At 37.6% G+C, this 15,580-nt stretch overlaps 1 protein-coding gene across 1 annotated transcript; it reads right to left on the bottom strand.

Annotated features, from left to right (window-relative positions):
* Nucleotides 1-6,919: 6,919 nt before the first annotated feature.
* LOC121388448 lies at nt 6,920-14,832 on the bottom strand. Its single transcript, XM_041519769.1, has 4 exons — nt 14,422-14,832; nt 13,041-13,153; nt 10,610-12,444; nt 6,920-7,479 (listed from the first exon to the last, which is right to left on the bottom strand). Exons 1-4 carry the CDS (start codon nt 14,830-14,832, stop codon nt 7,166-7,168), a joined length of 2,673 nt encoding a protein of 890 aa, XP_041375703.1. The 3' UTR covers nt 6,920-7,165.
* Between the last annotated feature and the right edge of the window lie 748 nt (nt 14,833-15,580).

The raw sequence follows: 15,580 nt of genomic DNA, 5'->3' as shown, positions 1-15,580 counted from the left end.
ACTATGAATTAGGGGTGCAGGGGGTGCAACTACCCGACAGTCCTGGAGAAAACCCTCGAATTCGGGAAACAAAACATCACATCTCCATGACATCTAGAAGAGTAATTATAACACCTGAAAGGTCGTGAGGTGGTAAAGGTCGGGTCAGATGTTGATGACATTTATCTTCAGAATGAAAATTCAATTAAGCTGACATTTCCATGGTGACATTTTGTCAAGGACATAGAAAGAATACAGCGAGTTTCATAAAAAGAAATGAACGTGGCCATGTAAATTCCACTCTGTTATTAATTGACATGATATGTAATGGTTGAGAAGTATCTTTAAATTCTGGAAACCCCACGACTGGTATATCAAAAGTCGTGGTACATGTAAGTGTTGCCTTGTGTGAGAAAGTGCATACAATATATATTTTGTTTTAATTTTAAAATGTAGCGAGTTTTCTTTGAAGACTATGTGCCATAATTACCAAATGTTTGACGTCCAATAGTCAATGGTTAATTAATACATGTAAACTACTGGTGCCGTTAAACTAACACACTTATATCTTCAAATCCTATAAAGGCAAGAGTTATTTTAAAGGGACATTCCTGAGTTTGCTGCAATTTTTAAGATGTTATCGACTAACAGGCGTACTGTACTGAGGATTATACGACAGCAATGCATTAAAAGTTGGTAAAACAAAGAAATACGTTTGTTTCTTTTAATATTGTAGACACTCTGCGTTCTTAAAGATTATTTTTGTAATAAAGTAAAGCTAAAACTAGACCAACAATATTTTGCTAAACTGATATTAGGAAATGACTTTACATATATTTACATTTCCAATAAAGTCTATTTCAATTTTATATTTAAAAAAATGCTGCATTAAAATAACTTTTTTGCTAAAAGGAGAAAAGAGCAAGAGTTAAATGGAGACTGAAGTAGTTCTTATGATTTTGTCTTGAATTAATGACTCAATTTGGGTGATTTCCACCATCTGCTCGACAGTGACGTACTGAAAACATTAAAATGACGTCACATATAAGGTGTCCTTGTTTTGGGACAAAGTTTGGAACATTCAGAATAAGTATTTTGTAACGCTTACAAGAAAGCAAAAGTAGTAATAACTTTTTATTCGTTATTGAGAATACACAGTATACAGTAAAATAGATTTAAACCTTAAACAGTACAGCTTTTAGTTTGTAATTTTGTTATAAAAGTTAGCCTTTAACAAATGGAAACATAAATGTGTCTTGAACGACTGAGAGCAAGCCGAAAGTAAGTGAAAATAGCCAACTTCCTGGTAGCTGAGATTTATGAATGGCTCTCATACGATCATGGGTACAAAGTGTGCCCCATCACTCACGTGGTTTCGAGCAGACGTAAGTCGGTCACACTATGACGATCACAGATCCTATTTTCGTACTTAATCCAGCAAGTCGTATTGTGGTGCAGGGGTGGCAACCTTCTAACGGATATAGCACGTTTGTCTGCATCTCTTATGTTGTTTTTAATGAGTTTTATAGGCTTCTGTGATGTTTTCAAATATATTTATGTGTGTATGTATGTATGTATGTATGTATGTATATATATGTGTGTGCGTGTGTGTGTGTGAATGAATGTATGTATGTATTGGTGTATCTATATATTGTATGTATGCCGGGCGCAGGAGATCATTAAATCCTTTCTGGCCTCACAAATGGTCGCATGCTGTTTCTGGGACTCTGAATCTGTGGCACCGAATTGCCCGCAACATGCAGACTTCCCACGATACGTTCTGAGCTATCGAGTCATCCTTATGTATGTATCGATGTATGTATCTATCTATGTATGTATGTATGTATGTATGTATGTATGTATTCCATTATCCATACGTTCATTAATTTATTCATTCATTCATCCATCCACCCATCCATCGTCCACCCATCCATCCATCCATTTCATCCAGCGGAGGGTAATGGAGGGAGGGTAATGGAGGTTATTCTGGAAGTGAGAGCTGCCTCCACATAACCTCCTCTTTCCCATTTGCAAATGTTTGTCCAGAGTGGCAGTCCTCCTGTCTACCAAGCTTCGTATAGTGATTCGTGAGTGGATGTCATCAGCTATGTTTATTCCTATGTGCTCTGTCCTGTATCGAACTAGTCTGTGAGTGGCAGTCTTCCTTTGAGCGGTGCAGGAAGTGTGTATTGTCCAGCAAATCACCGGGAGTGGACGTCCTTATCTATATACGTGCGCGTGTGTGTAACATCCCCTTACAATTGCTGTCATCTTCCGATGCTTGGTAGACACAAAATGTTTTATTTATGGCAAAATAATGTTGTCAGTTGTGTGTGTGTGTTCGTTCGTAGCTCATGCATTCATCCGTCCGTTCGTTCATTCATCCATTGATCCATCCATCCATTCATTCATCCATACATCCATCCATCCATCCATTCATTCATCCATCCATCCATCCATCCATCCATCCATTCATTCATTCATTCATTCATTCATTCATCTATCGATACATCCATCCATTCATTCATCCATCAACCCACCCATCCATTCATTCTCACTTCCTTACTCTCTGACTAGTGCCCCATTAATCCATCCATCCGTCCATCCATTCATTCATTCGATCATTTGTTCATTCATTGTGATTATTTTAAAGGGACATTCCCGAGTTTGCTACATAGTAAGATGTTTCCGACTAATAACATATTTCTACAATTAAACTTACATATTAAATATATTTTCTTGTTTAGAATATCAGTGTCTGTATAGTCAATGTGTTTCTGGTCGTCTTAATATTAGTAAGAATCCAGACTCGATTTTGTCTTCAAATAATTTCGTACGTACGAAAAAATCTTTTGTAGGAAATAAAATGAAATTTAACCTAGTACAAATATTAGAACGATCAGAAACACTTTTAATATACAGCCACTAATATTGTATGCAGAAAAATATATTTGATATGTAACTGCAGTCGTCAAAAAATCTCTGTTAGTCGATAACATCTTAAAAATTGCAGCAAATTCAGGAATGTCCCTTTAAACCGTAATGTTTATCTTCTATCACAGCAGGTGAGTGATACGGCAAGCTAAACGTTGTACACTACACATCTATTTAGTCCACAGGTGGTTCACCCTGGGGGCGACGTCTTAGACAAATGGCCGTGACGTCACCAGTGTGTATTCTCTTCCGCATAACAAGGATACGCTAGGGGTTAATTACGGCGATGATTGACTGTGCTAGGTCTGTCGTTCAAACACACCAACAAGTGGTGAACATGCCACAACACACGTAGACCACGGGTGTTGCGTATCGTGGTGTGTGTGTTTGTGTGTGTGTGTGTGTGTGTGGAGGGGTGGGGATGAGGGGGTTAATTACGGCGATGATTGACTGTGCTAGGTCTGTCGTTCAAACACACCAACAAGTGGTGAACATGCCACAACACACGTAGACCACGGGTGTTACTATCGTGGTGTGTGTGTGTGTGTGTGTGGAGGGGTGGGGATGAGGGGGTTAATTACGGCGATGATTAACTGTGCTAGGTCTGTCGTTCAAACACACCAACAAGTGGTGAACATGCCACAACACACGTAGACCACGAGTGTTACGTATCGTGGTGTGTGTGTGTATGTGTGTGTGTGTTTGTGTGTGTGTGGGGATGAGGGAGAATTTGTTGTATTATGTATAATTGTTTAGTTATTAAATCGACAAAAGTCAAAACAAAAACCAGAGAAAAAAAGAAATCTTGTTTGTTTAACGACACAACTAGAACACATTAATTTATCTACTGGATTTGAAACATTGGGTAATTTTTACATATAGTCTTAGAGCGGAAACCCGCTACATTTGTCCATTGATACCAAATAACACATACCACGGCCTTTAATATTCCAGTCGTGGTGCACAGGCTGGGACCAAATAAAGTCAAAGAAATAATTATACTCAATATTTTACAATTCTATTCTATTCTGTTATATTCTATTCTAGGTTGCAAACGGCCCGTGTCATATACATCATAGAGAGGCACTAAGACAAAATCCCATATTTAACCCTGAACTCATACGAATTTTTACTTCCGCTATATTTTTCTACCGGGTCCTCTCAGAAAGACTACACCATTGCGTTGTGGATGTTCCTCGAAAAAAATTAATTTCCTTACTTCTGTTAACTCTACGTGATTTTTTTCCATATCAACGCAGTCGTACTATATATTTTATTTCATATTAGAAAATAATTTTAAAATTAGTTCTATTACAAAATGAACTAATTATAATCCTTTTGTACCTATTAGCATTAACGCAGTTAATGCAAACAGTAAACGCTTTGTTTTGGCACAAAGCAGTGCAAAGTAAACGCTTTGTTTTGTTTTAATTTTCTTCTGTGTCATATTTTGCCTTTAAACGTAGTAGTCAACAATATTGCCAATTCAATTCCCCGTGACATTCTTTCGAGAAGTTTGTTGATTTGGATACATTTCAGTGCACATGGCGTTTGCACACAACATCCTTGTAACGTAATATACTACTATTTTTATAGCTATAAATGTTAAAGACAAAATCGTATTCCATTCTCAAAATCTTATCTCTGCACAAGGCAGAGTCGAAGAATATTAAGCTAAGTTGTGATTGCTTCCATGATCACCTGTCAGGTGCTCGTCCTTAAGAGAACTACCACTCCCCTAGGAGATCCGTAACATCCGTTTTGGATACAGGAAAACCGCCACCTCCCAGGAGATCCGTAACGCCCGTTCTAGATACAGGAGAACCGCCACCCCTAGGAGATCCGTAACGCCCGTTCTAGATACAGGAGAACCGCCACCCCCTAGGAGATCCGTAACGCCCGTTCTAGATACAGGAGAACCACCACCCCTAGGAGATCCGTAACACCCGTTCTAGATACAGTGCAAAACTTACAAGTAGTTTACATATACGAACATATAATTCTACGAATTTAAGTACACAATGAGATGAATATTGTTTTGCAAAACCACGAAATTTAAAGGGGCATTCCTGAGTTTGCTGCAATTTTTAAGATGTTATCGACTAACAGACTTTTTAACGATTGTAATTACATATCAAATATATTTTGCTGCATAAAATATTAGTGGCTGTCGTTCTAATATTTGTACGAGGTTAAATTTCATTTTGTTTCCTGAAATATTTCTTTCCGTACGTACGAAATTATTTAAAGACAAAGTCCAGTTTGGGCTTCTTGCAAATATTAAAACGACCAGAAACACACTGAATATACAGGCACTGCTATTCTAAACAAGAAAATATATTTAATATGGAAGTTTAATCGTAGAAATATTTTATTAGTCGGAAACATCTTGCAATGCAGCAAACTCAGGAATGTCCCTTTAAGATCACGAAAATAAAGGATTTTACAGTATTTTAGCTCACACAAATGTCAAAGGGTTTCTCAAGACAAAATAAATAAATGTAGAAAGGAAAAGTAACTAGAATTAACAGGAAGAAACGTAAGAAAACAAACATAATAAATAATTATTAGAATGATTAAATTACAAGAATAAATAGACAAATAAGGTACACTAAGTTAACAGTAAATGTTTATTTCAATTAAATAATATAACATTAACCATCACATAATTAAACTTCATAATATGATCCTCAACGTATCGATAATATATTGTTATTAATTTTATAGAAGATGGATTTCAAAACAAACTGCAATGCAGCTCATACATACATAATAAAACTAACTGAATATTATATTCACAAATATATACATGTATATATATATGTATGTATGTATGTATGTATGTATGTGTGTTGTGTGTGTGTGTGTGTGTGTGTGTGTGTGTGTGTGTGTTATAAGATAGATTAGATAGATAGGCGAGAGACAGACGTATGCATATACATATATATATATATATATATATATATATATATATATATATATATATATATATATATATATAGAGAGAGAGAGAGAGAGAGATCACTGAAATTATATTAAAACATTCTGACGTACACCAAAACTGGAAACAGGATTTAAACTAAACAAGTAGTAATATATTGAACGTTGAACCAAAAGCAGTTGTAGAAATCATTACTTAAAGATAAACACGCACGGCAGTTGTCCTACTATATAATGTCAGTTTATGTCTTCAAGTATATATATATATATATATATATATATATATATATATATATATATATATATATATATATATATATATCTATATATCTATATCTATATCTATATATATGCTAGCGTTTTTTAACGAGCATTATTATTAACGAATATTATTTATTTATAGATAAAACAATAAATCAACTTTTATTAAGTATCTTAGTACATACCACAAGCTGCAAGTCGAAATTTGAAGATGGGGGGGGGGGGGGGAATATTCCTACAAGTTGATGATTACAATGTCGGTAGTGATGAATGTCACTATTCGTTTTATTGTATTTTTCTTTGAATAGAAAGATGTATGTATACACCAAAGTATAAACAATTTTCAAGACCAAACATTGTTAAATACCGTGAACTGTTTTGTACGATGAATGTGAAGTTACTAAATAACAGCTGTAACTGTCTCAATTGTGTTTTGAAAGCATTTAATCCCCATGCTAATCCATTTATTTATTTATTTATTAATGCTGTTATATGTATTGTTTATACAGTAGATAGGTATTTCCTCATGTATCTTTTTATGTTATCTGAATTCACACAAAATTTTGTTCTGTTTTATTTGTCAGCTAAACCTCGCCTCTTTAAGTAATTTTGGCTACGTATTTATAATTCAGTTTTGTATCAAAATACTGACGAGTGGGGTGTATTTAGTTGGATGAATAAAGTGGGTTTTCTGGAAAATTAAATATGCAATATATACTGAACTGCAAAAGAAATGCGAACATAACTTTCAACTGTAATGTTAAATAGTTTTTAAAGGGTTAAACCCTATTGAGATTATCACAGATGGATACGCCTTTTACCATTTTACAGAATTGAGCAATGGCAATCAAATAAACGGTATAATTCTAAATACAAACTAGCCATAATCTTTATTTTCATTTCCTTTGGTGTTCAGTATATACACTTTTAAACAATATGCTGATGGTCCATTTAGTACGTCAACTGCCGTGCGATTCTGCATTTAACCATGACATTGAGCATTCATAAATTCCGCTCGCCAAGACCCAACACCAGCTCGCCAACGGACGACCTAAAACGGTATCTTAAACGACCTCATGCGTTTTTTCAGCCGCCTCATGTAGTTTTTAATAGAAAACATGTTGAACGGGTTTCTTCCCTGTGGTCGTCTACGGTCAGCACGACAGGGCCTGTTCGAGCACCGATTCATCTGGACATTGAACGCCCTTCCCCCGCTGCAGTAACTTTCCTTGTAGTGGCCGTAGTTACAGCGGACGTAATGGCCGCAGCTACCACGGCATTTATGCGCCTCTCCGTCGTGGGTGCATTGCCTCGTAGCGGTGTAACACGGCACGTCAATCGTGCACGTTTTGCTGACTCGGCATTCTGAAAGAGAAACAAAAACCCAGCAAATGAGAGACATGTTTACAGGTGAACGTTTCATCATCTGCTGAAATTAGATAGATCTAAAACAACAAAAACAAAAATAACCACAAGAGCCCCACCCCCCACCCACCCCCCAAAAAAAAAAAAACAAACAACAACCTCAAACAAAATAAACAAACAAAACAAAACAAAACAAAAACAAAAAACAAAAAGAAAGAAGAAAAAAAGAAGAAAGGCAAAAACCAATACCGAACTCTCCACAAATAAACATCAAAATCAAACGTTACCGTCTCAAAGAACAAAAAAAAACAAAAAAAACAAAAACCTCCCCCCAAAAGTCCTTACAAACAAGGAAAGCAGACTACAAAGATCAAACAATAACAAACTGTACTATTCCTTTCTTTGTGATTTATATCAGTTCGAAATTCAAAATACTTAGGGGTCATCCAAAGTTTTCAACATTTTCACAGTAGTACAAAGAGTACTACTTTTCCAGACCCCCCCCCCCCCCCCCCCCCCCCCCCACAAAGTAGTACATATCAACATTTTATCATGGGACATGAGATTGATCTAGATTATAGGACTAACCACAGACATAAAAACAAGAATATGGAATATGTAGAAATTTATTAAAATTAAATTAAAATGTCATCATTCATAAATCACCGAAGTCATGCCATGTGCGGGCATAGTGTGTGTGTCAGAAGGTGAAAACACTATGGTCATATGTCATCACAGGGATTCAGTCATGGATCCAGGCAATTTTACAGTAACTATGCATTAATAAAATGTTCGTATAGATCGTTTGGCATTTTGTGAACAGTAGTAGGCAACCTAGATACATATTTTAACACATCTGCATATAAATCTATACAACTATGGCTTGCCATGCTTGAATTTTTGCCTGCATCCGGTATGTTTGGTGAAAAGGATTTTGGGATATTAAGTTGGTGGTCGGTTCAAAACGCCGGACCAAAGCCATTTGAGACCGAGAGCGAGATTGACAGTACTAAACATTGTGGTTTCTTTCAATCCTTGGGGATGGGAAATCATCATTTTATTAAAACGATAAAAGTCGTACATAACTGACACCCCCCCCCCCCCCCTCCCCCCTGTCGTACGCTTTGTACGACCGTGAAAATGTTGAAAACTTTGGAAGACCCCTTAGATAGGTTAGAAATTATGCATAACATAAACAGAAAATATATAGGTGTATATTTTATCAGAAAAGGAAGAAAGAAAGATAGAAGGAAAGAAAGATTGAATTTAAATATCAAAATAGAGAATAGTACTCTTTGTATTATTATTCCATGGCTATGGGGATAATATTAAATATCAAAATAGAGAATAGTACTCTTTGTATTATTATTCCATGGCTATGGGGATAATATTAAATATCAAAATAGAGAATAGTACTCTTTGTATTATTATTCCATGGCTATGGGGATAATATTAAATATCAAAATAGAGAATAGTACTCTTTGTATTATTATTCCATGCCTATGGGGATAATATTAAATGGTATAATTTAACAAGAGGTAAGAGGAGTGAATTTGATGTAAACAAATATTTAGGAATGTTTATTTTCTAAGAAATCCATTTGCAAACAAGCTGGTTATTTTAGTAATTTGTTTTTGCCATATTTTAATTCAAATAAAAAGGGTTGTTTTATTTAACGACGCCACTAGAGCACATTGCTTTTTTTTTTATCTTATCATCGGCTATTGGACGTCAAACATGTGGTCTATTGTTTATTGAATATTTTTTAATTTCAAGTTTTAAAAAGGATGTATTTTTCGATATCAAATTTAGTTTTTAGCATATTTTTAATGTTATTATATATTTTTTTAAATCTGAATTGTCATACTGTAAATATAATATTTGATATTAATAGTTACCAATTTAAAAAGCTACTGTTTTGTTATTAGTCTTATCAAACATGCTAATATAATTACTAAAGTTAATTTCAATTTCTGTTTTACATAATATCCATGATTTTACTTCTTTCCACAGATTACAAACTTGGTCACACGTCAAAAATAAAATAATTATTACAAAAACTACATAGATTAGAATCGATGCAATATGGATCATATGTAGTAACGTATTAGTCGTCAAGATTCTGTGCAAAATTCTATATTGAAACACTATGCTCAGGTGGTATCTTTCACCTTACTCGTCGATATACTGGTTGTATTGTGAAAACATAACGGTAATCTGAAAATTGGTTCACTGAGGAAAAAGTAAAGTTTGTTTTATTTAACGACGCCACTAGAGCACCTTGCTTTTTTTATCTTATCATCGGCTATTAGACGTCAAACATGTGGTCATTCTGACACTGTTTTTTATCTTATCATCGGCTATTGGACGTCAAACATATGGTCATTCTGACACTGTTTGTTATCTCATCATCGGCTATTGGACGTCAAACATGTGGTCATTCTGACACTGTTTTTTTATCTTATCATCGGCTATTGGACGTCAAACATGTGGTCATTCTGACACTGTTTTTTATCTTATCATCGGCTATTGGACGTCAAACATATGGTCATTCTGACACTGTTTTTTAGAGGAAACCCGCTGTCGCCACATAGGCTACTCTTTTACGACAGGCAGCAAGAGATCTTTTATTTGCGCTTCCCACAGGCAGGATAGCACAAACCATTGCCTTTGTTGAACCAGTTATGGATCACTGGTCGGTGCAAGTGGTTTACACCTACCCATTGAGCCTTGTGGAACACTCACTCAAGGTTTGGAGTCAGTATTTGGATTAAAAATCCCATGCCTCGACTGGGATCCGAACCCAGTACCTACCAGCCTGTAGACCGATAACCTAACCACGACGCCACCGAGGCCGGTGGTCCACTAAGGATGTTCGATTCTACGAGCAAAACAGCTCAGGCTAGTACTAGTTCGATCTATGTCCTACAAACATTAGAAAGCCAATTTATGCTTTGTTGTTGACACCAGAAACAATCAAAGTCTACCCCCTACCCCCCCAAAAAATCACACTAGAAACAACAACAGTCTACCCACAACCCCCCCCACACACACACCACAACCCCCCCCCCCCAAAAAAAAAGAAGAAAAAAAAAAAAAAGAAGAAGAAATAAATAGAATGGATAATTACCTTCAGGATGGAAAGCATGTACTGGTTGTGGCCTTGGCCTTAACATAGGTGGGGTAGTTGGCGCCGTCATCTTTTCCACCCATGGAAGGTGATCTCTGTAATCGCAATAGAACGTCAAGAAGAACTTGTCAGTTTCAAAAGTTGGGCATCTGTGGCTGCCGGGCGGACCGTAGTCCCACACATCCAATGTGGCGTCTCCGTAATTCTTACTGTACATCAGCGGAGGACGGGAGTCCAGTTCTACGACACCAGAACACTGCTCGTATGCCCCGGTCCTGGGATTTTTGCAGGACGTGTGACAAACACGGCCGCATGAGTCTGCAGCTCGAAACAGCGATAGCGAAATACCACGACCAGGATCCTTGACCGCGAGGTAAGCGATAGACATTGTAGTGGCGAGTCTCTGGTCAACGATGGCAGATTCTTTATACACTCCGTCATAATTTAATCCCTGAGATTGAACGAAAATTTGTCCTACGCCATCATCGTGGCAACGAGAATATCCTTTTGGAGTTCTTCCCCGTCTGCCTTCGATTATTCGTTTGGTTCTCTCGTAAGCCCCTGGCTGGTATATGTCGTTGGCACTGGATATGTCACCGTTGACCACAGGGAACGATTTGAATTGGTTGAATCCCGGAGGTCTTAGCGTGACCACTTTTACTGGCACATACACCCACTGGTTGACATCGCAAACTCCGTTTATGCAGAAACTGTTCTGGCAGGGTTTCACATTGTGCTTTTCTCGTTCAATGTGGGCGCAAGGATCGACTGTTGGTGGAGTTACTGGGCCTGGAGGTAGAGGTACCGGACCTGGAGGTAGAGGTACCGGACCTGGAGGTAGAGGTACCGGGCTTGGAGGTAGAGGTACCGGGCCTGGAGGTAGAGGTACCGGACCTGGAGGTAGAGGTACCGGACCTGGACCTAGCGTTAATGGGGGGAACGTTACCGGGTCAATGCGAGGCGTAACTGGATCTGCTGGGAATGTCACTGGGTTTGGACGTGGCGTCACTGGGTCTAGAGGGATCGTCACCGGGTTTATGGGTATCGTCACCGGGTCTTGAGGTAGACTTACTGGAATTGGTTGATGGGTTACAGGGTCTGGAATGGGCACCACAGGAATTGGAGACTCGTTTAGCGTTATTGGAATGCATCTATGTTTTTCTGGCTGACATCTCAAGAAAGGCGAGTCACACGTTGGGTGCTTCTTCGTGCAGGTCGGTGACGTTTCATATTCAACAGTGGCCATAAGCTCGTCGCTGTAGCCGTCACCACACGTGAAATTAGCTATGTCCATCATTTCGTCGCGTCCGTGAAACTCTATGTCATGATCATTTGGGTAATTTGTCGATGGGTCAATGTGAAACTGATTTCTCAACTTCGAGCGGAAAAGTTCCCAGATGTAGTCGACGAAAGCATGATGCATGAAGAAGATGGGATCAAATGGTGCCGTCTCCAAAGCCTCCATATCTCCCCCAATAAACATATGGACTCCTCCGTGCAAAACCTCAATGTCATAGTCGGGATCGGAGTTGGGGGCGATTATTTCTGAATGGTCGTGGCGGGACAAAATCTTTTCTATCGATTCTTTTGAGTAAAGCTCGCCATCAGCTCCCACGTTTCTTAATACTGGAGCTTGCTGTTTGTTTGGGGTGTTTGGATCCGGGGGACGCCTCCATCCTCCAAAAGGACCGGTTTTGATCGCGCCATCACCGTTACCCATGAGTTCAGGACTGAACATGTAGGACTCGGCCGGGTCTTCTAGCTCATTGTCCAGACTGCTGTCCCAGTATGGAACACAGACGCCGGGGACTTCGTCTCCAAGAGCCATTTCGTACCTGAAATTAAAACACAACAAATAAGCATACGATGAAAAGAAAAAAGGAAAGCTCTATTTAAACAAAGGCTATTTTATGTCCTATGTAGTTATCTTAACTCTTAATACTAGTCCGTGTCTGACTATTGCGACACTTGGTCTAGACAGTGAAAAAGAAAATATGCTGCGCCACATATACTAAGTTTATTATACTTCAGCATTGTATTGCAGAATTATATTTCAAATAACTTGGTTTCATTTATACCAGGTTATCAATACCACGACCTGTTCCTATTATGTCGACTTGATGATAAGCAAAAATATACATATATTTTTTATCTATCTCTATGTATGTATACATGTATATTAGACAACTTAACTTTTGCATTTATGTCAGGTTGACACCAAATATATGATGGATGTTTCGTGCTGGAGTGTCGTTAAACATTCATTCATTCATTCATTATATATTACGCAAGCACGCACGTGTGTGTGTGTGTGTGTGTGTGTGTGTGTGTGTGTGTGTGTGTATATATATATATATATATATATATATATATATATATATATATATATCTATATATCTATATATATATATATGTAGTATATTGTACTTACATCAGCAGATACACTCTGTGCCAGCTGAGAAAACAAGGTCCACCGTGGGCCTTGTATATCTGCATTTCTGAATGAATCATGGCAAGGGCGTCGTACACGTTTGGCTCAACTATCTGTGAAACAAAGAAAAGGAATGTTCGTTTAACGAAATTTTATCTACACAAGAAGACATCTACTCGTACATACTGGGCGTTTCTTATTCGTTTCTCTCACACACAGAAATAGGTACACCGTGCTGGCTTATAGGAAGGGACAAACAAAACCCAGTGAGTATCTTGACCTAACGCAGCTTGATCCTGCGACCCGTCATACACCGAATAAAGTTTAACGACACCACTACAGCACATTTATTTATTAATAATCGGCTACTGAGATGTCAGACATTTGGTAACGTTTGATAAAAAGTCTTATAGAGGAAACCCGCTACATTGTTTTTGTTAGTAGCAAAGAATCTTTTATAAACACATTCCTACAGACAGGACAGCATATACCACGGTCTTTGATAATATCAGTCGCGGGGCGCTGGTTGGAACGAGAATACTCATTCAGAGAAGGAGTCCACTGAGGTGGTTCGATCCTACGATTCAGAAACCTCAAGCGAGCGTCTTACAGACTGAGCTAGATTCCACCCTCACAACCCCAGAAGATATTTTACCAAGTAACTCGCTCTGTGCAAAATAAATATAATTATTATTTATTATTAGTTACTTTTTTTTACATTTACAGCTTGGCAGAACAAAAAAAAGATAAGTGGTTTTGGAAGCAACAGAAATGTACGAAGTTTATGTTCAATTTGTAAAAACTAATATTCAACCATAATGAAGAATGTCGTCTGCTCAATTTCTTAAAGATTCTACACACATACATACAAAACATACATCCTACTAAGAGAGACAGATTGATAAAAAGAATAACCAGAAACCACGGTACTATGTTCTGTACTACCATGACAAAAATAATAATCAGAAAGCATGGTATAGTACTATGCTCTGTACTACCATGACAAAATTAATAATCAGAAACCACGGTACTATGTTCTGTACTACCATGACAAAATTAATAATCAGAAACCACGGTACTATGTTCTGTACTACCATGACAAAAATAATAATCAGAAACCACGGTATAGTACTATGTTCGGTACTACCATGACAAAAATAATAATCAGAAACCACAGTACTATGTTCTGTACTACCATGACAAAAATAATAATCAGAAACCACAGTACTATGTTCTGTACTACCATGACAAAAATAATAATCAGAAACCACGGTACTATGTTCTGTACTACCATGACGAAATTAATAATCAGAAAACACAGTACTATGTTCTGAACTACCTTGATATGGAAGCTAACAAAGGACACACAGTACCAACTTACCGTATTCTTTTTGAGTCCATTCACAGCTCTATGGTAGTCATTTCTCTCCTGCGTGGTAAGCTTCCTGTATTCCTTCCTCACACATCTATTGGCCTGCCTCTTGGTTCTGTTGTGGCTATTAATTTTAATTCTTTCAGTGAGTTTTTTCATGTATTTGATCAGATTTGGCTTCAGCCCATTGCGTTTTCTCAAAATACCCTTCGCTGCCGACTCACAGTAGAAGGAGAGAAAGCTGCCCACCACCCTGTCGAGGGTGACGTTGGCAAAGTTCTTGTAACAGCTCAAGAGTTTGGGCGACATATTTCTGTTTCTGATTCTAGAGGATACTTCAGGGAGACACACGATGATGATGACGAAGAAAAGAACAAGCCATTTCAGACCGCGTATCAGCGCGGGCTCTTTGAGAATCATGGAGATGCTCTATAGATCCTGAAAAACAACAAAACAACAACTCATTGACCATCTTAATTATGAATGACAAAACCTTGACCGTAATCATAGGCTGTACAAAACAGAGACAAAGAGATGTTTTGAACAAGTCGCAACTGGTCTCGGTGGTGTCGTGATTAAGCCATGGGACATAAGGTTAGTAGGTACAAGGTCGGCAGCCCGGTACTGACTCCCACCCAAAGGGATTTTTAACGACTCAATGAGGTCTATGACCACTACACTCTCTTCTCTCTCACAAACAATTAACAAGTAACCCATTGCCCTGGACAGACAGCCCAGATAGCTGGTTTTGTGTGTTCAGGACAGCGTGTGTGAACCTTAATTTGATATAAGCACGAAAATCAGCTGAAATGAAAATGTCGTAACTGTTACTATAAACAGTGTCATGTGATTTGTCTACATATATAATTTTACTTAAACGAAATATACATAGTGAAAAACACTGCAACAGACTAATCAGACATAAACGAATATGGTCAATTCATATGGTCAATAATATGGTAAGTTCTGGAATAGTCAAAACAAAAAAATATTAAAACTAAAATTGCGTTTGGCAAAATGCTTATTTTAAAGATACTGTTAAAGATACTGTTCTGAGTTTTCTGCAATTGTAGCATCTTTCCAACTAATAGAACCCTTTTAATGATTAAAACCCAATCTAATTAAAATTAGCTCCACTATTACATGTGGATCTAACACCAGCCAGTTG

The sequence above is a fragment of the Gigantopelta aegis genome, chromosome 14 (genome assembly GCF_016097555.1).
Source record: "Gigantopelta aegis isolate Gae_Host chromosome 14, Gae_host_genome, whole genome shotgun sequence".
NCBI lineage: Eukaryota > Metazoa > Mollusca > Gastropoda > Neomphalida > Peltospiridae > Gigantopelta > Gigantopelta aegis.
Note: the sequence above shows the minus strand (reverse complement) of the source record. Positions and strands in the feature narration are given on the sequence as shown.

Excerpts from the sequence above, each read along its gene's own strand:
- LOC121388448 (XM_041519769.1), bottom strand. The coding sequence starts at position 14,832 with ATGATTCTCAAAGAGCCCGCGCTGATACGCGGTCTGAAATGGCTTGTT. Across the intron at positions 12,445-13,040 it reads CACAGAGTGTATCTGCTGAT|GTACGAAATGGCTCTTGGAG; the intron begins GTAAGTACAATA and ends TTTTAATTTCAG. Across the intron at positions 7,480-10,609 it reads ACATGCTTTCCATCCTGAAG|AATGCCGAGTCAGCAAAACG; the intron begins GTAATTATCCAT and ends TTTCTCTTTCAG.